This window comes from Yarrowia lipolytica, chromosome 1D, assembly GCF_001761485.1.
Source record: "Yarrowia lipolytica chromosome 1D, complete sequence".
Classification (NCBI taxonomy): Eukaryota; Fungi; Ascomycota; class Dipodascomycetes; order Dipodascales; genus Yarrowia; species Yarrowia lipolytica.
The window spans coordinates 3,075,189-3,099,251 of NC_090773.1; the positions used below are offsets into that span (position 1 = coordinate 3,075,189).

The 24,063-nt window shown below is 47.8% G+C and overlaps 8 protein-coding genes across 8 annotated transcripts; 4 read left to right on the forward strand and 4 right to left on the reverse strand.

Annotated features, from left to right (window-relative positions):
- Nucleotides 1-2,909: 2,909 nt before the first annotated feature.
- On the forward strand, nucleotides 2,910-5,111 carry YALI1_D30781g (uncharacterized protein; the record flags this gene model as incomplete). Its single annotated transcript, XM_503203.1, has 1 exon — nucleotides 2,910-5,111. One exon carries the CDS (start codon nucleotides 2,910-2,912, stop codon nucleotides 5,109-5,111), a length of 2,202 nt encoding a protein of 733 aa, XP_503203.1.
- Nucleotides 5,112-5,787: 676 nt separating this feature from the next.
- Nucleotides 5,788-7,335, reverse strand: YALI1_D30826g (uncharacterized protein; the record flags this gene model as incomplete). Its single annotated transcript, XM_503204.2, has 1 exon — nucleotides 5,788-7,335. One exon carries the CDS (start codon nucleotides 7,333-7,335, stop codon nucleotides 5,788-5,790), a length of 1,548 nt encoding a protein of 515 aa, XP_503204.2.
- An 843-nt stretch (nucleotides 7,336-8,178) lies between these two features.
- Nucleotides 8,179-9,081, reverse strand: YALI1_D30843g (uncharacterized protein; the record flags this gene model as incomplete). The annotated part of the gene is made up of 1 exon (XM_503205.3): nucleotides 8,179-9,081. The coding sequence occupies one exon, from the start codon at nucleotides 9,079-9,081 to the stop codon at nucleotides 8,179-8,181; it is 903 nt and encodes a 300-aa protein (XP_503205.1).
- A 698-nt stretch (nucleotides 9,082-9,779) lies between these two features.
- On the forward strand, nucleotides 9,780-10,184 carry YALI1_D30850g (uncharacterized protein; the record flags this gene model as incomplete). The annotated part of the gene is made up of 2 exons (XM_068282839.1): nucleotides 9,780-9,939; nucleotides 9,982-10,184. 2 exons carry the CDS (start codon nucleotides 9,780-9,782, stop codon nucleotides 10,182-10,184), a joined length of 363 nt encoding a protein of 120 aa, XP_068138940.1.
- Nucleotides 10,185-11,358: 1,174 nt separating this feature from the next.
- On the forward strand, nucleotides 11,359-12,759 carry YALI1_D30866g (uncharacterized protein; the record flags this gene model as incomplete). The annotated part of the gene is made up of 1 exon (XM_503206.3): nucleotides 11,359-12,759. The coding sequence occupies one exon, from the start codon at nucleotides 11,359-11,361 to the stop codon at nucleotides 12,757-12,759; it is 1,401 nt and encodes a 466-aa protein (XP_503206.3).
- Nucleotides 12,760-14,045: 1,286 nt separating this feature from the next.
- Nucleotides 14,046-14,669, reverse strand: YALI1_D30899g (uncharacterized protein; the record flags this gene model as incomplete). The annotated part of the gene is made up of 1 exon (XM_503207.1): nucleotides 14,046-14,669. One exon carries the CDS (start codon nucleotides 14,667-14,669, stop codon nucleotides 14,046-14,048), a length of 624 nt encoding a protein of 207 aa, XP_503207.1.
- A 1,491-nt stretch (nucleotides 14,670-16,160) lies between these two features.
- Nucleotides 16,161-17,012, reverse strand: YALI1_D30922g (uncharacterized protein; the record flags this gene model as incomplete). The annotated part of the gene is made up of 1 exon (XM_503208.3): nucleotides 16,161-17,012. One exon carries the CDS (start codon nucleotides 17,010-17,012, stop codon nucleotides 16,161-16,163), a length of 852 nt encoding a protein of 283 aa, XP_503208.1.
- A 1,872-nt stretch (nucleotides 17,013-18,884) lies between these two features.
- On the forward strand, nucleotides 18,885-21,815 carry YALI1_D30941g (uncharacterized protein; the record flags this gene model as incomplete). Its single annotated transcript, XM_503209.2, has 1 exon — nucleotides 18,885-21,815. The coding sequence occupies one exon, from the start codon at nucleotides 18,885-18,887 to the stop codon at nucleotides 21,813-21,815; it is 2,931 nt and encodes a 976-aa protein (XP_503209.2).
- Nucleotides 21,816-24,063: the final 2,248 nt, after the last annotated feature.

Consider the following 24,063-nt stretch of genomic DNA (forward strand, 5'->3'; position numbering starts at 1 on the left):
TGTCAACTCTATCTACGGTAATTGACAAGTATATAAACCCCCAAGTTTCCACACAATGCTCCTTCCCAATACTCTTCCACCGCCCATCTCTCCACCATGAAGTTCTCTCTCTTTGCTACCGTTGCCCTCCTGGCTGCCTCCGTGTCTGCCCTTCCTGCTCCTGCCGATGAGGCCTCCTACGAGTGCCACAAGACTTGCGGAACCATGATCGAGGACTCCCGAAAGTGCGCCGAGGGTGATTCCTGGAACCAGGACTGCATGTGCAAGCCTGGAACCCCCTTCTTTGATGCTCTGGACCCTTGTCTCCAGTGCGGAGCTGCTCTGTGGGCCGACTATGGCAAGTACCTCGAGCCTCCTCTTGGTTTCTGTGGTCTTCCCACCAAGCCCTACTAAGGGATCTGCTCGATCGAAGAACTGCAAGGTGCTATAGCCAACCGACTACGCTTCTTGACTAGAACCATCTCCACCAAATGTCTAGGGTCAGTTCAGTTCAGAGCCACCTCTATAACTATGATGTGATGATTAATGACTTATTGAAATGTGTAGAGCTGAATTGAGAGTAGATGTCCACCAGCTTCATGGACTCTGTTAGGCCTATGGAGCTGTGACAAGAATGAGCAACTTTCCTTCTTGGTACTAGGTGGGTAATGTAGATCAACCACCATATTTTTACATTCAGGATACCAATATACTGAAAGTAATTGCTGAGGATTTTTATAGCTTCAATCAATCATTTCCCTAAGCTCTCAAAGTTGTAACGAACTTGATCAACTTGGCCATTTGAGATGGGCCACCAGAATAGATACGAAGATGGTAAATGTAAATCTGCTGACTAAAATATACAATGACAGACAGAGTCCAACCCACTCCATCCCGATCAACGGCGTCAAGAATCCACCACTGTGAACGGCCGTTAGGGCTTCAACTACTTTAAATAGTTAAGACTTTTGTTTAGTGGAAACAGATCAGGACTGGTTCAGCAGTCCCAAAACAGTAGAAGGGCCTGAATAATCCAGATAAGAAAACCATCTCTGTATTTATAGACTTGATAAGAACACCATACCCAGGCTGTAATTGTTATTAATCGGCAGGAGGTCATGTTTTGGTGTTGAATCCAGAATCTTGATACTTGCAACATTACTTGGAACTTATTGAATCTTATAAAAAATTTAAAAAATACCGAAGTTATAATTAAATGAATGTATATGCAGAAAAAAACAAAAAAACAACGGTGATTGACATTACTGTGTCTGAAAATACCCAAAAAGTAGTCTGCCTGGCATAAACTACAATAAAATGCGGAAATAACCCACCCACATTACCGATTTTTGTCCATTAGTGGCCGTCGATAACTTCTTAGCCGCCATTGCCGAGTACGGCCGGTGCCTGAAACATGCAGAAAAAGTGTATGCGTGATGGGAGAGCGTGGAGGGGGTGCGGAAGCGAGTCATTTGGTGAGTCATGATCGACTTCACGTGGATGAAGTGAAACAAAACAAATTCAAAGTTGCTTTTCGGGAAGTATACGAGCCACGTGACCAAACAATCGATAATACTGCTGTGTGTATTGCCCAGAGCACGCCCGGGACAGCCTTTGTTCTCCGAGCAGCATCGGAGACTGGAGACATGATCATACCTGATCTCATACTGTCCTTCAGAACCGTAGCAGACACTGAAACGGTTATAGACAATTAGGACTCTTCTGATCCAGTGTATCCATAGCGTTAGTCTCTTGTTCCACAAGTAGTGTCTCAAGCTGTCGTCGTTGTATGACAGTCTCTGATTCAACTTGCGAGATGTGCGTCCGAGTCTAGATTCGCTTATATTCTACGTTCGTACTCTTTGATTAAAGACGGGAGAGTAATTATATCTCAGAGAACACACAGAGAGACATGATAGGATATCTAGAGATGAATTACAAGTACCGCACCCTTTTACTCGTACCGGCCCCTTACTCGTACCGGCCCCTTACTCGTACCGGCCCTCTAACTCGTACCGGCCCTCTTACTCGTACCGGCCCCCTTACTCGTACCGGAGCTACAGCAAGCACTGTCTTACCCTTCAGTAGCACAACGGCGGAAAAAGTGCTACCAAGAACCTCCTCCTACCAATGAGCCTTCTACTCATATGTACTCGAACCTCTAACAGCCACCATCCACTCACAACCTTGGACTACACGGCAAATTAGCACCAAATTGAATTTCAAAGGGCTCTCTGACGCTTGACATTACATGTACCAGTCAGTAGTACAACTATGTACGGTACAGTAGTGTCATTGTCATCGGGTTAGAATGATGACAGTCAGTCAAAACAGGCGAGAAACCCGCTAACCACCCACACTTGATTGACCATTCTTTCTCTCGTCAAATTTTTCCACACTAATGTACCATACCGCTACAAGCACACTTCCCTGTTTGCCCTCCACTGACCTTGGGTTTGGTTAAACTTTCAAGCCCACATATTTTTTGGGGGAAAAAATAAACTTTTGGAAACTAAGCTTTCTGAACCGGCAGTTTAGATGCTTGGGGCAACCACCAAGGTGTCCTTCACTGTATCAGAAGACGGCACCGGAGCTGAGAGAGAGGAACGACCGGAGCTGAAAGAGGCGCAACCAGCGAATTTAAGAGCCCCCCCACGCACCGACACATTCATTATTGGTCACGTGACTCTGCCAACCGCGCGCGCCGATCTTTTTTTATCTATCCGTTCTTTCTACTGGAGCCAAACTCATCGTTTCCATCTCTCTGCCGCCTACAACTCAACTCAGTCAAGTGGGTTTTCGCGACAAGGATACAGAGAGGTAGACGTACAGACGCAGTGTGAGACTCTTTTTTGAGAGACGTGATCGATCGTCTTTTCACTTTTACCACCCACTCCCGACACTAGTTTTTGTCGCATCACCGTTCCAACATGTCACACATGACGGACAAAATGAAAGAGGACCTGGCATACTACTGCTGCGATCTCAGCGACTGCTCCGAGACCAGCGACTGCGACTCGTGCGATGACGACACAAACGACAAGACCAAGACCCTAAAGGGGACACAAAAGCGGACCCGGTCGTCGGCGCCAACCATCACCAAACGGCAACGAACAACTCGGGTCAAGAACGAACATGCCGACTGTGCCGAGTGTTTGGATGGCCCTGAGGACGACGAAGACTGTCCGTGCGACGACGGCTGCGAGGTCCTGACACTGTCCAACCAACAGGAGTTTGAGTCCTACATCAAGTCTGTGTTGGCGGTTGACTGGGAAGGGGAGGGCACTCAACAACAACAGCAACAGCAACAGCAACAGCAACAGCAACAGCAACAGCAACAGCAACAACAGCAGATACAGGCACAGACACAACCCCAACAACAGCCACAACCAATTCCTCAAACACAAAACCAACACCTCTACCTCGACAACAGCGGCGGCAACAATAACAACCACTCTTCGAATATAACTCCTCTAATGGACATCCATAGCCGTCTCCATGAACGCATTCCGGAACACCTCCTTCACCACACACACTGCGACTTTGACCCTGTTTCGGACATGGACAATTTTTTGTCGCATCTCAAAAACGAGCACTTGACGGTCCCTGAAAACTTCCCCTTCCAGCTCTGCCAGACACATCCTGACCATGCCCATGGTGTCCACCATGCCAACGGAGTCCATGATCATCATATGGGTCACGTTGGCCAGCAACATGGCCACCTGCAGCATCTGCAGCAGCATCAACACAGTCACGTGAACAATCACGTGCACCCACAGGGCCACCAACACAACCACTCTGGTCAAATGGGCTCATCGTTCACACACATGGCGGCACCGTCAATCCCAACACCCACCAGCTCGTCAAACACTCCGGCAGACAATGTTTCGTCCTTACGCTCCACCCTGAGCATCCCGCAACCGTACCTGTCGCCAGCAAAAATCCTGCAGTGCCATTGGGGCAACTGCAACTACAACACAGACTCCGCTGATGACCTGGACTGCCATTTTGTGAATGCTCACAAGTATGACTTGAACCGGTACTCGCGTCACCAGACGGCTTGTGCAAACGCCATGAAGGTGTATCCCCAGGAGAAACGGCCTCCGGTAGGCATTTCTCCCTTTCAATGTGAGTGGAACCATTGTCATTTCCGCAGCAACGACCTCACCGAGTTTGTGTCGCATTTGATGGAGTCGCATCAGCTGCATACGTTTGAACACACTTGTTCTTCCAATAACCATTACCCTGGCAGCTTTTTGGAGAATGTGTCAACTATGCTTCCGCTGACGTCTACTCCGTCTTCCGAAGGGTCCCCCCTGAGTTACACGCCTCCTAGCACTTTTGACAACGACTTTGACTCTCCAAAGTATGGCCAGATGACCAATCCGACGCCCAGTACGAGCTCCTCTACCAGTCCCAGCGTCAACAGTGCCGCCAACAGTGCTGCCAACAGTGCTGTGACCTCGACAGTAGCCAGTACGCCACCAGCATCTGCTGCCCCAGCCCCAGCCCCAGCAGCCACGGTGCACACGTGCCAGTGGGTGTTGGAGAAGGACCCCAAGCATGTGTGCAAACTGCAATTTTCGTCGGCCAAGGACCTGTCTGATCACGTGATCGAGAAGCATATTGGCTCGCGGAAACCCGAGTACTCGTGCTCGTGGGACGGCTGTGAGCGATGCGACAGACCCTTCACTCAGCGGCAAAAGGTGGTGCGTCATTTGCAGACCCACACAAAGCACAGACCTCACCAGTGTCCTGTATGTCATTACCGGTTTGCCGAGGAGTCTGTGCTCAAGCAGCATATGCGCATCCACAGCGGCGAGAAGCCCTTTCAGTGCCAGATTTGCCACAAGACGTTTGCGGCGTCAACCGCGCTTTCGGTGCACATGAGGATCCACACTGGAGAGAAGCCGCTCACCTGCAAGTGGCCTGGGTGTGGTAAGCGGTTTTCCGAGTCGTCCAACTTGACCAAGCACATGAAGACCCATACTTTGGAGAAGCCGTTTGCCTGTCCTCATCCGGGGTGTGACAAGCGGTTTGGAAGGAATGATCAGTTGCAGAGACATGTCAAGACGCACGAGGTGAAGGAGGAACCTGAATGGAATGCTGGGTGGCAGCAAACCGTGGTTTAGGCAGTGAGGAGTTGCCAACAACAGCTGTGGCTACAAGACGGGCCTCACAGTTTTAGGGGAAGGAAAAAGTCGCGTGAAATACCGACACTAACAGCTATTTATAAACGGAATCTATTTACGACGTAAACAAACAGGTGAACTATAGAACAACAGGTTGACTATGGATCAACAAGAAGACAGATTGAACGCGAGTACGAGTAGCATTCCCCTTACTTAATGGAAAAAGCTACTGCCTACGAGCGCAACACTAGGCTTTTCGTATCGCTGGGCTCTCTGGTGCTTGACTATGGCAGATCAGACCGAAGCCGTATTTTCATTGTTTTGGAAGGTAATGGATGGAAGTTTTGGTATCTGTAAAAGACCAAATACATTCAATTGAGTTGATAGAATGCAATGATGGAGTCGGCTTTGTATGTTCCAGAGAGGTATTTTGAGAATGTATTTTTGTGATGTTGGCAGTAGTTCAGTCAGTGTAGGCCAATGTTTTAGGTGTTAATGGTACGAGTACGAGTATGTACTGTATGTACTGTACACAATAGGTTCATTAAGTTTTTCTTCTTCTTTCTTTCTTCTTCTTTCTTTTATTTCTTTTATTTCTCTTGTTTTTCTTTTGTTACTTTCTTTTGTTTTTGCTTACGATTCGTTCACTTGGTTTTCAGATTTATTCAATAAATACCTAGGACTCAATCTTCATCTGTCCAATCTGGTCAGCAAGGTCGTCAGCACTCTTCTGAGACCTGCTGTCTTTTCTCACGTTGATGGGCTTGTGACGGGGAGAATGGGTCTCCAAGACCACTTGGCCCCATCGAGCTCCATCCATGTCGTACAGTTGGAGCTCGACAGGAAGCTTGAACCCAACGCACTGAAGCAATCGCAGAGACAAGACACAAGCGAGCATCTTGTTGTAGATTCGCAAAGAGGTGGGCGTCATGCTTCTGCCTCTATCTCTATGATAGATGTCTCTTCGACGTTTATCCACTGAGTCGACAATCTCGTTGAGATACGCCAAGGCTGCCTGCTTTGTAATCTCGGGGCTGTATTTGAGAATCCCGTCTCCACTTGGAGTAGTGAGGGCCGTCTCATTGTAAATGGCATTCACGATATCCTTCTTCGTTTTCCACTGTTTGATCTCATATGTGATAGTCTCCCTGGAGCCGTACTTGTAGTCCTCCAGGCGGTCAGTCTGTTCTCTGCTTCCGTCCGTGATGGGGATCTTTCGCTCTCCAAGATTCCACCCGTTGCGTCCGTACTCGGAAAAGTACATGCCCTTGCCTCCCGCCTTTTGAGCAATGACCTCGTAGGCCAGAGATCTCCATCGGCGTCCGGCATCAAAACAAAATTCAGAATCGCTAGGCTCACACATGATAGGCATCATCATGTACAGCTCGTTGGAGGCCACCAGGCCATTGATGATGCGGTGACCAGCTTGATCGAACGAGTTTTCTCCAAGTACCCTGTAACTATGCATCATTTGTTCGTTGTTGGCAAACTCGTCATGGGTGGAAATCGAGTTTCTCTTGAGAGTGTCCATCTGGCTGGCGAGAAATTCGAGGTACCTAGGGTTCGTCTCCACGCTGCTGTATCTGATATTCTCTTTGATCATGTAGGCTGCTGCCGAGGGCAGGACACCCTTCTTCTTTCGGACCTGGGGAGTGAGATTGAGGGCACTGTACATACCGTGGCGCATCTGGGGGTTCACAATGGTGACATTTTCGGGGAAGTCAAATGCAAAGAAGTCCGAGTCGCCAGTGAGCAGGTAGGTCGGGGTATCGGTATGATTAATGGCGTAATTCCACACCATGCTGGCGAGAATGTCGTCGGTTTCGCCAGGCGCAATCTTGCAATTGATTTGGGGGTACTTGTTGACCAGAACTGCCTGGCACACGGACGCACAGGCCGCCGCCAGGTTGAGGGAGCTTGACCTGGTGGCAGTTCGGATGCGCTCCGCCACCCGTTTGTTGATGATCCCCATTTTTTCTCGGGGAGTGAGCCCGTCAAACAGCACAATTTCAATATTCCAGCCGTCTTGGATCCATTGGTTCATCACCCGTTCCATGGTCAGACCTACTCCCCGCCAGTCGTACATGGCTCCTTCGTTTCCCATTCGCGCCACCTGGTGAGCCATGGCGTGGCCGTCGATGAACATGGCGCCGTCCGCAAACGACTGCGGCGGTCGTTGCACACACAATGGTCGCAGATATCCCGTAAGTCCTCTAATACCCATGTGTCGAGCGTGAGTTCAACTCTTGTTTTACGTGTCCTGCAAAATATATAGACTAAAAAAGCCGAGATTGAATTTATAAATTAATTTAACTCGTTGTAGAAAAAAAAGCCAAATTAGAGGCTCAATATTTCGGAGTTAGGCGGTTGCCCCTGGATCAATGATTTTTTCGACACATCTTCACAACAACTCATACAAGTACTGTACTTATATTGGTTGTATCAAGTCAAGCACAAGAAAATATTGCCCTTGAAGCTGCATATCGTTGCATGTCAGGAGTATGGTATCAGGTGCCGTCAATGTTACACCCCACTCCGAAATTGTTAAACCCATATCACGTGATGCGAATAAATGTCGCTACTCGCAAAAAAATACATCTACGCAGTTACTGTACCTTGTAGACTGATATCTAACGACATAGACTGTTGTTTCCAGAGTGATCGCCGTGTATGTATCACGTGACCTCAAGTGCTTAATCATACAGCGTACTTGTAGATCTCAAGGGATCTGTAGGTACGTTATAGAGGTCCCTTGATGCTCACGTATTGTCCAGTATTGACACTGAGAACAAGCTACAAGTATAATACAGTTGAAGTTGACTGAGTCTTATACATTCCGATCTGATCAGCCTCTCTAACGAGTCTTATACATTCCGATCTAATCAGCCTCTCTAACGACTCGTCGTACATCATAATTCATTATCATTACATCATTGCGAGAGCGAGAGAGCAGCAGCGGAAGCGAAACCCAGACTAGATCGTAGCCGACTTTGTCAGGAGCATCCCAACAAACTCACTGCCCTCATCGCCAGCTCAGCCTCGGCGTAGATTCGTTCAACCGTCTCGGCTACTGTCTGTAGAGAATAATCTCCGACTGCTTGAAGTACCGTCTGGCGTCCTCATCAATCAAGACCAGCGACAAAAACGTCCGTGCGGAAAACTTCTTGTTCACGTCCCGCATGGTGGGTGAGAGATCAAAGCCGCCCAAGAACAGCCGGATAGGAATGGTCTCTCCTCTCACAGGAGCTCCATCCATGATCTCAAATCGTACCAGCGTCTCAGACTCATTGACCTGGTTCGGCGGGGCTCCCACAGTCTCTCGACGGATGATGCTGAGCTCCATATGCTTGATTTTCAGCCGCACCAGCAGAAAGTATATTCGGCCCACAATCACGTCCTTGAGATGGTAGCGGGACTTGGAGTACTCAAACTCAATGTGCAGACAGTCCTCGATACCCACGTCCATCTTGATGGTCGAGGTGGAGTCGGGAGACTGCCGGTACGAGTAGACCCACACATCCTTCTCCCGGGTGACATCATTCATCCGACGCACCACCGTGGCCCGCACAAAGTACCGCAGCCGGACATTGAGTCCATTGTAGCTCTCAAACTGCTTCTCCACGTTCTTGAACTCGAACTCAAACGTCTCAGGGTGGCGCAGTTCTCCAGGAGCAGCCAGTTCCTGGGCCATGGACAGAAACGCCTCTCCCTCGCCTGGCTGGGCGCCCTGGCCCGCTCCCCGATCGTTTTTCGTCTCGATACAGCCAATGAACTGCACCTTGATGCCCGAGTGCTCCAGACGTTTGCCGTCCTTGGGTCGAATGGTGACGGTTCCCTTGACCGACTCGCCGTCGAGATACAGAGGCACCTTCTTGCCCTTGTCGGGGCCCCGCACCTCGACGAGCTCGCGCGAATCCTCGCCGTCCAATCGGATCTCGATATCCAGCGGCGATTTGAAAAACAGACTCATTGGTGTGTGTGTGTGTGTGTGTGTTGTTCAGTGCTGGTGATGGTAGATTGATAAGGCATTCCACTGATGATACGTGGAGGTGTGAGTGAGGGTCGTGGGTTCGATCCGAGGTAGGGTGAAAATTTTATTTTATTTAGGAAAGCCCAAAGAATTGGAGGAATTTTAACAGATCAAGTTATAGCATACGATTCAATTTGTGAATTTAAAACGTCGAAGTAGTTTCACTATGAGCTATGATGTTGGGTCAGGTATATACTATTTTATATTTTTCTGATATGATATTTTGTTCTGATTATTCTTTCTGATTATAACTTTGCATTGAAAGATAATACATTAAGTAACATCCCCATTCTCTCTATACTTGTAGTGAAGCACCCAACTAAAAGTTTCATGGGTTGTCCAGACGACTACGATCCATCTCCGAATTACCGATGGTAGTTAGTATTGGAAATATGTAAATATGGGAAGAAAATGACGTTTTCCCATGTAGTTATATTATATTGGATCTTTGACGACAGCGTTCGATTATTTCTGAAATATATTGAATGGAATGTTTATGTATTAGATGAAATTAACCTTGTCAATCACTCCAGTACATACTCCAGGAGAACAAAGTTTCGACTGTTTGCTATTCATCATCAGTGAGTCCGATTACTACAATCAGAGGCAACACATCCGATTAGTCAGGCAACTCATTTATGGAGATCCTTAGTCACCATCTAGTGACTAATTTCCTTTCAAGTCTAGAATACTGGATTATCTGTCCCGTGCATTCCCAGTTCTCAACTGCGAGGAACTACCAAGTGAGAATGTCCATGAGTTCCAGTTCTGCTCCATCCTTTACTCCTTGGGAGAAAGGTTTGTGGGGAACCATGAGCCGATACACGGGCTGAGTAGCAGTGAGTCGGAAGAACTCCTTGCCAGCAGACTCCTCAAAGTCACTTCGGTCAAAGTACAGTTCTCGGGTTAGAGGCATTTTTCGCGACCGCTCGTCATTCTTGCTTGCCAAAGAGCTAACTTCTCGAAGTGGTCCTCAGGCAGGATCTCAACTGGTATTAGTGGATTCATTACACTCTTCACAATACAAAGATGAAGTTCGTTAAGCAAATTGGTATCATCTGGCGTTTGGGGGCGTAGTGGAGATGGGCCTATCTGAACATACAGACTGCTGTTCGATACAAATGCTACAATGTTGTAATTGAGAGTGTAACTGGTGCAGTAGTGCGATTAACGGTATCGTACAGCATGTACATACAGTAATCATCATAAGATGCTCTAGACACTACGACCCCCATCTTACCGTGCTGTGGGAAACCCGCCCCACTACGACTAATGGTTACCAGAAGAGTTCTGTGTATTGTTTATAGTACCTTGAAGATATTATAGAACCCTGAATATCTGAATATCTGAATATCTGAATATCTGAATCTGAATCTGAATCTGAATCTGAATATATAAACACTATTTACAGGAAACGATTTCCAACTAATGTCCCAACTAAAATAAACTCTATCAACTACAACCAAACAAGACATGACACCTTATCAAAACAGCACTAGAATGGTCAAAATCTTCAGGAAAAAAAGGCCCCCATCTTCAAAAAATGCTCCAGATAGTATTTTAACATCCTCCAACGACCGTTATATCACAGAAAAACCGCCCAGAGTCTTGCGCTCACCCATTTTTCGTCTGCGTCCCAGCTGCACAAAGTTGTGGGGAAATGTGTATTCTCCTCCGCACATTGTCCGACATCTGGCATTTAGCATGCGGGCAGCTCAACAGAAGTCAGACAAGAGGAGAGACAAGGCAGAAAGAATTTTCGGCAGAAACGAAAAGAGAGAATCGCGGTCTGACTTACTGACTAAGCCGGATATGGACACCGCGCAGGTTCGGTTATGGTCTCCAGGCTTCGTACATTATCGGGCGGTTATACTAGGTTATGGTATGGTATGGTGTATGGTAAGCGGCTATTCGCTGAGGCTCGGATTAACGCGGTCGAAACTGGTCATGTGACTTGGTGCGATCCATATGTGGCACATAGATGGTTGAACTAACCCGTTTCAGCTTCTTGTGTTCAGAAATATCCTCTGAATATCGCCTTTGAGCCGTCTTGTCATTATGTTCTACCCTCTCCCCCTCCCAAAGCCTTCGTTAACCGACAAACTATAATAAGCTCAAATCCGGGGTTGTTAAATATAAAGCGACCCAGACAGACCCTGCCCCAAGACACACCACTTGTTCCGCCAGTCTCTTTTCACAGCGAATTTCACCATCCACATGCTGAACCAAATGGCTTTTCGAACAGCTCGCGTCGGCGGTGGCTTGCGGACGTCGTTTCTGCAGCGGCGAGCTCTCCATGCGTGCCACATTGCCCGAGCGGTGATTCCGTTCAAGTTGGCGGACATTGGAGAGGGAATCAAGGAGTGCGAGGTGATCCAATGGTTTGTAGAGCCCGGAGCCCGAATCAACGAGTTTGACCAAATCTGCGAGGTGCAAAGCGACAAGGCTAGCGTGGAGATTACGTCCAGATACACTGGAGTGATCAAGAAGCTCCATTATGACGCTGGTGACATGGCCCTTGTGGGAAAACCCCTAGTCGATATTGACACGGGAGAAGGCGGAGAAGGTGCATCTGAGGTGGCTGCCGAGTCATCCGATGCGGCCCCTTCCACAGCAGCAGCTACCCCAGCCACACCCCTTACGGCGTCCGCTTCCGTGGCCTCTTCGACAGCCACCACAGTCTCCTCTGACCCGAGCAAGGCCTACCAAAAAGCGCTGGCCACCCCAGCCGTCCGCCGACTTACCAGAGAGCTCGGAATCGACATTGCCTCGATCAAGGGCTCCGGAAAGGGCGGCAGAGTCATGAAGGAGGATGTTCTGAGCTACCAGAAGGGTGGCTCTGCAGTCTCTGACTCGGCAACAGGTTCTGTGACTGCTGCTACAACCACTTCTACGGCTGGCTCTCGACTCGTTCCCCTCACACCTACTCAGATGGGAATGTTCAAGACCATGACCAACTCTCTGTCCATTCCCCACTTCCTGTACACCGACGAAGTGTGCCTGGACAAGCTCATGGAGCTGCGAGCATCCGTCAACTCTCTACTCGCCAAATCGCCCTCCAACGGCGTCTCAAAGATTTCCTATATGCCCTTCTTCATCAAGGCTCTTTCTCTGGCCCTGAAGGACTACCCCATGGTTAACGCCAAGGTCGATCTTTCAGGAGACAAGCCTGCCGTGCTCATGCGAGATTACCACAACATCTCCATCGCCATGGATACCCCCAACGGTCTGCTCGTGCCCACCATCAAAAACGTGCAGGACAAGACCATTGTGGAGATCGCCGCGGATCTGCAGCGGCTGCAGGAGCTCGGCATGGCAGGCAAGCTGTCTCGTGACGATCTCACCGGCGGCACCATCTCTATCTCCAACATTGGCAATGTGGGAGGAACCTATCTCTCTCCTGTCATTGTGTCTGAACAGGTGGCTATTGTGGGTCTTGGAAAGGCCCGAAAGCTGCCTCGGTATAACTCCCAGGGCGACATTGTGCCCGAGCAGATCATCAATGCCTCTTGGTCAGGTGACCATCGGGTTCTGGATGGAATGACCATGGCGTTGATGGCGGATAAGTGGAAGGCGTATGTGGTGGACCCTAAGGCGATGTTGCTGCAGTTGAGATAATGAGTGCGAAGCACGGAACATCTCTTAACTACAACGGGTGCGTACCGCAAGTTGGTTTCAGAATAAGCGACAAGACTGTGTTCTAAATCACGTTATCACATAACCACCACTCCATCACAAAAGTAATGCATTATATTATTAGGATATCTGTACGGACGCTAAGTTGAGATGCTGGACAGGGACACCCACCTGAGTCAGATCAGAGTATGTTATTGAACACATCTACGTACCCAAGGCATGAGGAGACGTCACTGTAGAGGCAGAATGGGAGATCTAGTGAGTTTCTTGTCGCATATTGTAGTACAAAAGAGCCATCAGAAGCTGTATATCAAAGTTGAGCTTGTACAAAAGATGGAATATACGGATCACTGCTTTATCAGCTGTGTTCCGACGTATGTCGAGATATCTACAAGTCGGTTCAGATTCAAACCAGGCAGTCCATGAACGATGCAGGATACCGGCACTGTAATTATACCTCAGGTTTGCTGGCGGCTTCTCTTCTCGAAAACAGGTGTCAGTCAAGTCTTAAAGAATTGTCACATTTACCCGAATATCTTGTCCAGAACACTTCTGAAGGCTTGTGAATTCACTTGCACACTCTGCTGCTCCTGTGCCAAGATGCCAAGAGTCTGGCGATTTTAACCGAAAGTTTATCTCTAGATCCTTCCAACTTCAACAACTAATGGGGCAAAAACTATCGCATAAATTGATCATAATGGATGCAAAGACGATGTTGCAACTTGCCTTTACGGTATCTGAGTTTGGTTGCCGAACATCATGCAGTGCGGGCTAGGTATTCTGCGGGTTATATCCGTGCCTCCCTTGTCCAGAGGCAGCGTGGACGATGCTCGCCGAGCGATTGCGTCGTTGCTTGTGTTGGCTTCTTTTTGAAAGGCTTGTTCCGTCACAGTAGCAGATCGCATGGTCGCTACTTGTAGTGACACCATGTTATGTACGTTGATCGGTTGATATCTTGTTCAAGGCTCCACAATGTTGAACAACAATCCGTCTAGCGGGCGCGTTAGAGCCAAAGATTTCGATTGATGAAACGTTTGATCTATGTCCTCATGCTATACAGACTAAGGGCCGATGTTTGGACAGCAGACAATAATGCTGGCAAATAAGTCATGGGCAAAATCCCAATGCTACAGCATCAATATTCAGAAGATAAAGCACGTCTACATTTATCCAGAGTGTCAAGTTAAAGAAGTACGGCTTATGTATTGTTAGTTGAAAGTGACTTGGCAGTCAAGTAAATACCGGTGTAGTCAAGTACCCCTAAGTAATCATCTTACAGGGTGAACTCGAGGACCCCCAGTGTGCTGGTTGAGGGCCGGGTTAGAAGGCACCAGAACAAGAGAGGCAAACTCGGCAGCAAAGAGTGCGAGTGAAACCTCAGGAACACCAATGACCGGCAACTTCTGCTCCTTCTGTCGTCTCACCTGATGTCGATAGATCCACACACTGAGAGCTGAGAAACCAGTGACACCCGAAATCCAGGTAACGTAGTCTCCAATGAGTCCAGTGGTCTCCAGCAGCTTGATAATCGAAGGAGCGTCCTCTCGAACGAGTCCTACCATGTTAGTCCACACAAACGAGATGATTCCCAGAGAGTTGGCGGAAAATTTGGTGTAGAAAAAGCCGACGGGAACGAGAATGGAGTACCACTCAGTGAGAGTCTCCAGATTGGTGTTAAACTGTTTGAGAGCCTTCAACTCGATCTGAGAGGCCTTGAGTGGCTTCTGGTTAGCTCCTCGCTTGGCATAGAGGCCAGTCAAGAGAGGGAAGGCAGCAAGAGCAAGAGCATGCTTAGCAAAGTCGGCGGTAATGGTGATCTGCTCGTAAGCCGTAGGAGTAGGGACAATTGTGACTTCCTCAAAAACAGCGTATTGGTCGACGAGTTTGGGCATGGCTGGAGTGATTGGTGATTGTGAGTAGCAAGAAATCAAGTCGGAGGCTGTCAATCAGGGCAGTCGGATAACTCAGAGTTTGAGACACAAAGTTGGTGCTGAGGGAGGAGGAAGGATAAAAGAAAGAGGTGGTCACGTGATGGTGGACTTTGAGACACTGGTTACATGTCACGTGACGTACGGTGGTTTTCGATTGGGTTGTTTTGTCTCAATTCTCATCTATTCACGCACATTGGTGTAGTGCATGCATGATAAGAGAGATCAGACCGCTGAGATGTATGATGAGAGCATGCGTAGAACGAGACACTGTGTGTCTCCATGAATGATCCAAATACGTCAAGAATTTTGGAGGTAATTATCAATCAAACGTTCTGATATAATAGAGTATTACGTGACTCTTGAGAGTATACAGTAGTATGTAGCAAACTATTGAAAGGTCAGCAACGAATACCGCCGGTCTCGAGGGTAATTTACTGCAGGTTATTGGTATTGGCCACAACACGCCTGTAAATCACCCTCGAGACCGCCATCCTTCTCATGTCAATTTTATAACCCCTACCTACGAATGTTCGTATTATGCCAAGACTGCCAAGACTCTAAGCGAGGCTACTCAAGAGTTTATCGGAGGGAGTACAGTAGTTGCAGGCATGTATTGATGGATATTCATCCTTGTTTCCTAATTGCTCTAAAAGCATGAGTTGTTTTGCATCTAACGGTGCTGATAAGAAGAACCCCATTGGATGATCTAGGGTCACATTTAGTCCTTCATATGATGTAGTTCTACAGAAAGAAGGCACCACAATATTTCTTATATTCCAGTCTGAAAACATACCTATTGCGTCAAAGTCCCCAATCGAGGACGTAGCGACAAATCTATGCGGATCCGGTCACTTCTAACACCTTTCGAGAACAGGTTAGAAGTGAAATCTCAGGGGTGGAGGAAACGCACGACTACAGTACAGTACAGTACACAACGGATAATGGTCCAGGCGTATTATGGAACATACCATTGGAACGAGCAGAGTTTTGCGATCAGTCTGACACCAATTCTGGGCTTGTTAGAGCATTTGGACGATGCTGAGGTTCAGACGAAAAACACCTCCGAACCTCGTCCCAACATTCAAGAACATCAAAACCCCACTCTTCTGAAAACTCTTCTGGAAACTGTACGTGGAGCTTTACTTCTACACTCTGTCACTATTAATATGCTCATAAATACTATATCCTTTCTATCAGTGTGTATGAACACACAGTATTGTGTTGAAGCCAGCCGGTGGACAGTCTGATGTCGAGTCAGCGTGAGAAAGGTGGTTCAGATAAAACCGACTCATTTTTTGACATTTTATCAAACTCCCTGTATTTCTGTAACTGCTTTCCAAAAGCTGTCATAACCGCACAAGTGCTGACAAGATATTACTTCCTCCAGCGATCAATAAGTCGTCCAGTAGGCCTTCATCGGCTCTTGTCCACTCAGACCTTCAGTCTTGCCACTTAAAGGTAATCCTTCTTATTGGCAGTTCGCATAAATCCATGCATTCTCCACTCGACATCGGCATCCTTGTTCTCCAGAGTGCCCAGTCTCAGGTCATAGAGTCTCATTTCAAACCGCGGTCCGACCTCAGCAAGCTCAACACCCTCCCGGGTTTTGACGTAGACATGCTGCCGGACACTGATAAAGTCGCCTCGGTTGGCAAATGTGATGACTCGAGCTGAGTCCTTCTTCACTCCGGGAGGAAACAGATGCTTCAAAATCTGCACAACTCGCTTACCCAGGTCGGTGGTGAAGTTGTCAAAGATGAGATGAGGGTGCACCTCGCTCATGTTGCCGGTATCGGGCAGATCGTGTCGAAGAACCACGTTATGAAGCGAAAAGTAGGCGGTGGGGCCATGGGGGAAATGGGACACCGTCATGGCAGTAGGCACACCTCGATGCTCGTGCAAAACAATGAGATCCGATGAAGCAGACGTCTTGCAAGCCGAAACCAGCGACGGCAACACGGTTCCTCCTCGGTTGAGCCGGATAGAAGTGGGGAACAGCAATTTCACCTCCTTGGCAAACTGAGACAGACGGGTCGACGGGTCTCGAGAAGTCGTCACCACCACCTTGGGATCGGTGATGCCACTCATGGCGCTATATTCGTCGTCAATCTCATCCTGCACAGACTCGTCGTACGCAATGGTCTTTCGAAGCTCTTCGTCGTCAGCCACGTCTTTGGGCAACGGCTTACCGGAGGCCAGCGCCGCCTTCAACTGCTGCCGCTTCTGGATCTTGGTCGCCTCCTGCAGCTGGAGCGACTTTCGGTAGAGATACTCTCGCCGTTCTCGGGCCTGTCTTCTGATCATGCTGGGCTTGTGGCGGTGATGTAAAGGTTGTGGGAAGACTGACAAAAAAAAAGATCTGTATGCATAATTCTTTTCCACGAAAAAGCTTAATCTGAAAACTTATTTCGATGGCCACAGGGATATCATGTGGCCAATAAAAAGCTATATGTGACACTTTAAGAAGTGAAAGGTCCCGGATAAAGATGTAAAATTCACCATTGTATCATTCTCCGCTTTCTCCGGTCAAATTATGAACAGTTTGGACCCATTTATTGCCATTTGTTGTGTTCAACTAACTGTTGGGAGTGCTTGTGAGATGTCTTCACTGTAGACCAAATGGCCTTCAATGTCAGGATATGCTGGCGAATGGTGGAAGCACCTCAAAAAGAATATATGTAAACTGGTGATTTTCCGGTCGATAGTTTCCTCTGATACTCCTCTACTTCTACAGAAACTTGCTTTCGAGAATTGTTGTGGCCCCGTCCAACACAATGACAATCGTTGTAATCCTTCCACCCAGTGACAATCAATGTAATTTTTCCATGGAAAACGAATTATACGGAGACAGTGATGATCAGAAAGACCTATCGGATTTGGGAGCTCCCAGGAATCAAAAAAGAGTACTACGAAAGTATTGTATAATTGACAGAATATTTCGCCAGGCTCCGGGTCTGACTTTTCCCGAACGGCTCAGATCCAACAGTTTGAACATGCTCTAGAATGCTGGATAAAAGAAGGGATTGTCACTTGAAGTGGAGAGACAGACTAAACATTCTATTTATCTTCTTTTCAATAATTCCGCTTCACCTCAAAACCTCTCCCTTCTCCGTTGCATCTCCGGCCAGAACCCACATCACCGAACAGGTCGAGATTTGGGTCGATTTGAACTGGGTCGAGGTGATTAGTTGAAAATTAAATCAATTAAAATTTATCTTGAGATTATATCAAGTCTTCATTATCATCTCTTCGGCCTTTCGTTCAGTTCAGACAGAAGAGCAGGAACAGGATTGTTATAGAATCATGGATATTCTTCCGATTTGAACGATTTCAACTCAAGTGTACAACAATAACCCGTCTAAATAGATCTTCTGATACTTTCTCCGATCTACAAATCGATCGCAAGAGCAAGTCGACGAGCAAGGGCTTGTACTGTAGGTACTGTAGGTACTACTGTAGTTGAACTTCCTACCTTTCTAATGAGACGATAAATGACCAGATTCGGGAAAATTAAACGGGATCCAAAATAACATGCTCTCCAAAGATCAAATCATTTCTCAAATCAGCTAGTTTTAATATCTGGAAGGACCATATCTCAAACACTACAATACACCACCCTCATCATTCTACTACAACACCCCATAGTAACCCTAACCAACTCCAGCATTATCCTCCGCCAACAATGCCGATCAGTTCCTCTCATACAGACTAACCCCCATCGCTTCTCATTTACTCGCAAAATGACCTCCTATACCTCCTACTGTAGACCTCCTTACCTCAACTAAAATCCCAACTAATGCTTCATATAGAACGAGCACAATGAAGCCCATAACTCCACTTTTTATCACTATACACCCCATAATATCTACACTAAAATATACCGCGTAACCCCCAAGACTCCATTTTTCCAAGACTCATTTCACTAGACCTCGCACAACCCAAGAGCACCACCCCCAGCACCCCTTTTTGTTCAACTAATTCCCAACTAATTCAAACTACCATCCGATAAACTTTATGTCGCTTAGTCAGCATGAGTCATAGCGGGCGACTTTTGAAAAAAAAAACATACAAAGAACAAAACAGCCGTTGATTCGTAATCAAACGACTCTTTCAACGCCACCAATCCTCCGTTATCCGGTTCGAGACTCCCAGCTACAATTTGCTACATAATTATGCATGAAAATTCAAATCAAACCTCACATCTACACCACCATGAGTTACGACAAAGAACTGGCCGGGCTGATGGATCTCAGCGGAGAAGACAGCGAATCCGAGTTCGAGACTTTGTCGCTGACGTCCGGGCGCGAGTCACGTGACTATGACGAGTTTTCCGAGTACGACAATGGGGATAACATTGTGATTGGGGGAGGCAAGGCTCGTCCTGCCCATGCGTGTGTCTACTGTGGCGAGAGCTCTCCGGCGTCGGTTGTGCGTTGCCTGACCACCAACAAGTGGTTCTGCAACGGCAAGGGTGGCTCTTTGAACTCCTCCCACATTGTCGCTCATCTTGTCAAGTCTCGAAACAAGACTGTGGCTCTTCATCCGGACTCCGAGGTCGGATCGGACGTTCTGGAATGCTACAATTGTGGCAACGAGAATGTTTTTGTGCTTGGGTTTGTCACTGCCAAGCTGGAAAACGTGGTTGTGCTTCTGTGTCGCCACTGCATCCAGCGGTCGCCCAGTGACGCCAACTGGGACATCCGGGAGTGGCAGACGCTGATCGAGGACCGGCAATTCTTGCCGTGGCTAGTGCCCATTCCGCGGCGAAGCGAGTCACGTGTCACCATGGCTGATGTGATCAAGGCCGAGGAGGCCTGGAAGACAAACCCGTCTCTTTCGTGGGAAGAGGCTCTCTTGGGTAACCAGGAGGAGCAGGACGAGGAGGAGGAGATTGCCGAGGTCAAGGCCACTTATGAAGATGCATATGAGTACCAGCGGACGTATGGACCTCTTGTCAAGATCGAAGCCGACTATGACAAGAACATGAAGGAGTCGCAGCGTCAGAGTGGACTCACAGTCAGCTGGAACCGGGCCCTCAACAACAATTACCTGTGCACCTTTTATCTGAATCTCTACGATTTGACCGGAACCAAAATCACCGTTGGCGATGAAGTCAAGTTGTATTTTGAAGGTTCGGAGTCCTCTTCTACGCCTCGATGGAGCGGCACGGGAATTGTTGTCAAGACCCCGGACAACTTTTCCGAGGAAGTGACGCTTGAAATCAGAAAGGGAGGCGACGAAAAGCAAATCCCCACAGGAGAATCGCATCCCTTTGCTCTGGAGTTTGTCTGGAACGATATCACGTATCGACGGATGCAGCAGGCCCTCAAACTGTTTGCCACAGACGATTATTCCGTGTCCGGTTACATCTATCACAATCTGCTGGGTCACGACATTCCCGAAACATTTCTGGATGTTCCTCTTCCCGAGCAATTCAGTATCTCGGGGTTCAACGAACTGAACGTGTCCCAGGTGAATGCAGTCAAGCAGGTGCTTAGACGACCATTCTCCTTGATCCAGGGACCTCCCGGAACAGGTAAAACTGTGGTTTCCACCACCATCATCTACCATCTCGCAAACATTCGACGCCAGAACCCAGAGAAGGGTTCCAAGATTCTCGTTTGTGCACCGTCCAACGTGGCGGTGGACCAGCTGGCTGAACGAATCGCGTCTACTGGAATCGATGTGCTGCGACTCACCGCTAGATCACGTGAATCCATGTCTTCCTCTGTCGAGCACCTGACCATTCAGCATGCTCTACGACACGGAGATCACGGGTTCACTCGTCTTCAGAAGCTGTTTGAGCTCAAGGACGAACTGGGTGAGTTTTCTGCTGCTGATGAGAAAGAATTTGCAAAGCTCGAGAAGAAGGCCTCCGAAGCCATTATTCGAAAAGCCGAGGTCATTTGTTGCACGTGTTCCACCGCAGGAAACTTCAAGCTGCAAAACTTGACTTTTTCGGCCGTTCTCATCGACGAAGTCACCCAGGCATCGGAGCCCGAATGTCTCATTCCCCTGGTCCACGGCTGCAAACAGGTTGTATTTGTCGGAGATCACCAGCAGCTGGGACCCGTCATTCTCAACTCCAAGGCCGCCAACGCGGGACTCAACAAATCTCTGTTTGAACGACTCATTCTCATTGGCCACGTGCCCATCCGGCTAATGGTCCAGTACCGAATGCACCCGTCTCTGTCCGAGTTCCCCTCCAACATGTTCTACGAGGGCTCGCTGCAGAACGGTGTCACCACTGCCTCCCGTGTGCTCAAGTACGTCGACTTCCCCTGGCCCCAGCCGCAACACCCCATGCTGTTCTGGTCCAATCTCGGCCAGGAGGAGATTTCCGCCTCTGGAACGTCTTTCCTGAACCGAACCGAGGCCGCCAACTGCGAGCGAATCGTCACCAGACTGTTTAAATGTGGCGTTGCTCCGGACCAGATCGGTGTAGTCACTCCTTACGAGGGCCAGAGAGCCTACGTGACCCAGTATATGGTATCCAGTGGCTCAGTGGACGAAGCCATGTACAAGGGAGTTGAGGTGCAGTCTGTGGACGCTTTCCAGGGTCGAGAAAAAGATTTTATCATTCTAACCTGTGTGCGATCGTCCAAAACGGGCGGTATTGGGTTCCTGTCCGACCCCCGACGTCTCAATGTGGCTCTGACGCGAGCTAAGTACGGATTGATCATTCTTGGTAACCCCCATGTCCTGGCTCGACATCCTCTGTGGCTGCATCTCATCACTTACTTCCGAAGTAAGCGGTGTCTTGTTGAAGGTCCGCTGTCTGCTCTGCAGCCGTGCAATATCCAACTGCCCAAGCCTCGGCCCTGGAGAGGAAATAACCGGTTTGACAGGAAGGAAAAGAACACCGCTTCGGTTGCCGGCGACGATTACTCAGTTGCCTCCTCTAACGTACTGTCAGAGATCAACAACGACGCCGACGAGCAGTTTCACGACGGCTACTCGAGTGTATTTACCGGAGGGGGCTACCAGGTGGTTGATACTTGGGGCCAAGAGAATTCCGGGGAGACGTCAATCTCAGAGTCCTTGTCGCAAAGACTGGATCAGATTTCCCTCGAAGATAAGAAGAGCAGTTTCTTTCCAATGAGATAGTCGTATGCGTTCAATATCTACACAAATGACTATCCAGGAGAGACATACCGGCAAATGGACCTAGATCACTGTTTCAGGAGGTGACTGTCTAGGTCCTTTTATCTCTATTATGAGATACTGTCTTAAATGTGTTGGGGCCATGCTCCAGTGGACTTCTCTTCTCTTCTCTTCTCAGCAAGAGCCCAATCTCAAGGGTGCTGCTGCAATGCCACAAGTGGCGTTATTCAGCTACTGTAGCTGTCGATACAGTATGCTTGCAGAGGTTCTTGGGAGTAGGACTCCACGTTACACACACCTTCCAAGGTTTTCTGGTGTCAATACAATATTTCATAATGTTGTTGTAAGCAGTACAAGTAGTTACTATTTGAGTAATAGTAAATGTTTGTATTGAGAAAGAACTGTTGTAGATCATCCGTGAAGGGTGATTTGGTAGGTACTGTATGAACTGAGCGAGTATACTACTACTGTACTAATATCCAACAAATTAGCCAGTGGAAACAGAACAATTCTTGAGACTACAGCTTCTGCTGGTTTCTGGATTTTACGGTTCTTGTTGGTTTGTCGGTTATATGAAGTCATTGGTATTGATTCGATGACGAAAAAGACCGGTAGGATTTTGGGGAGGCAATGGATATTTATTACTATCAGAGACTCTGTTCTAAGACCACTGGGGAACTTTCGACTGCTGGACAGGTCCAGAACCGAAGCTCTGACACAACTTTTCATACTTCAGATTCGTAAAGTGCGGTAGGGCACGACACCCGTCCTTCTAGATGGCAAAACCCGCTCTGTCCGTAGACTGTATATTCTTATGAAAACTACTCCTCCGGGTATTCTAGATTGCATTTCAGCAAATATATTGATTGTCCTGTTGAGCTGGTTCAGCGGATATTGTCAAGACTGACTACTTTCGTCGGAGGAATCGGATAGTGAAGAAACGACCATGGAGAGTGGGAATGCGTCCAAGCCGATCCGCTGAGTGCGCAAAATACTATTATGGGCTATTTCTGGATTTCATTGTTCTTTCTTGAGGTATTCCCAGCTCAGCTAACTTCCAACTACAGTATAAGTAAAAGCACACATTCATCAAAGAATGATGAAACTTGCAAGATCTCAGACTGCTGTTTGCAACAGTCATCCAATTAAAGTAAAGTACAGTACCAGTACAGTATTGTATTATCCCACATAGTATATCACATGTACTTGTCTCAAACTCCAACATCAATGTAGTGGACTTTGCATCCAAGTAGTCCACAACTAAGTACGGAGATTTTCGTCATAATCAACAATTCCATTGAATTGCTGCATCGAACTCCACTTTTACGGTATTCAATTCGACTCATCCAAGCAGCACGGACAGAAATACTCTGACAGTTCGGAGTGGTGACTAAAATGATGACAAACACAGGTACTGTACTGTACCCGGTCACGTGACCGTGACTTACGTAATCGTGACTTACACATCCGTGACTTACGTAACCGTGACTAACCGTGACTTACGTAACCATGACTTACGTGACCTGATTTCTTGTCCGACTTCGAAGTCAGTCTGATTCAATGAGGACCTGTCCATAATCATAGATCTATAGCTGACGGTAGTTGACGTACATTGCACTCAACCAACAGGGATCACTTTGTACCGGTACAGTACATACTGTACTTGCACAACAACAGATCAACATTGAATGTTGCCATTGGTGACCTACGAATATTCACTCCCACACCTACCTGTTTCGCATCTGAAACACGTCGCCAATCTGACTCCAATCTGACCCAACTGGCTGTGCTAAAATATCGTATAAAAAGTAGGAGAGAAAAAGAAACGTCCGAAATCGCACCTTGCAGATGAGCGTTGCAGCTACAGTGACGCATAAACATTTTATTCCTGTTTGGTGAAGCCCAGGCCACTGACCACAGTAGTCACTCTACCCACAACCGCTTCTGATTACATAATCAGACCCCAAAATAATGATGCTTTCTGAAAATTCCCAATTCTCAATTCTCAAATCCAAAATCTCAAATCCCTTCCACTCGTGAGCAGTCTCACCTCGCGTGGTGCGCAAACTCAGTCTTACATGTCCCAGGCAGGGGTTGCACTATGGCTGCCTGGGAGTGAGAGTGGTGATTGAAGGTGTGTGTAACGGCGGGGGACGAAATCAAAATGTTAAAAAAAAGATACCTAAATGGTGTATGAAATATTCTGTCAATTCTGGTATATTTTTGTGAATTATAAAAAATCGTTTTACCC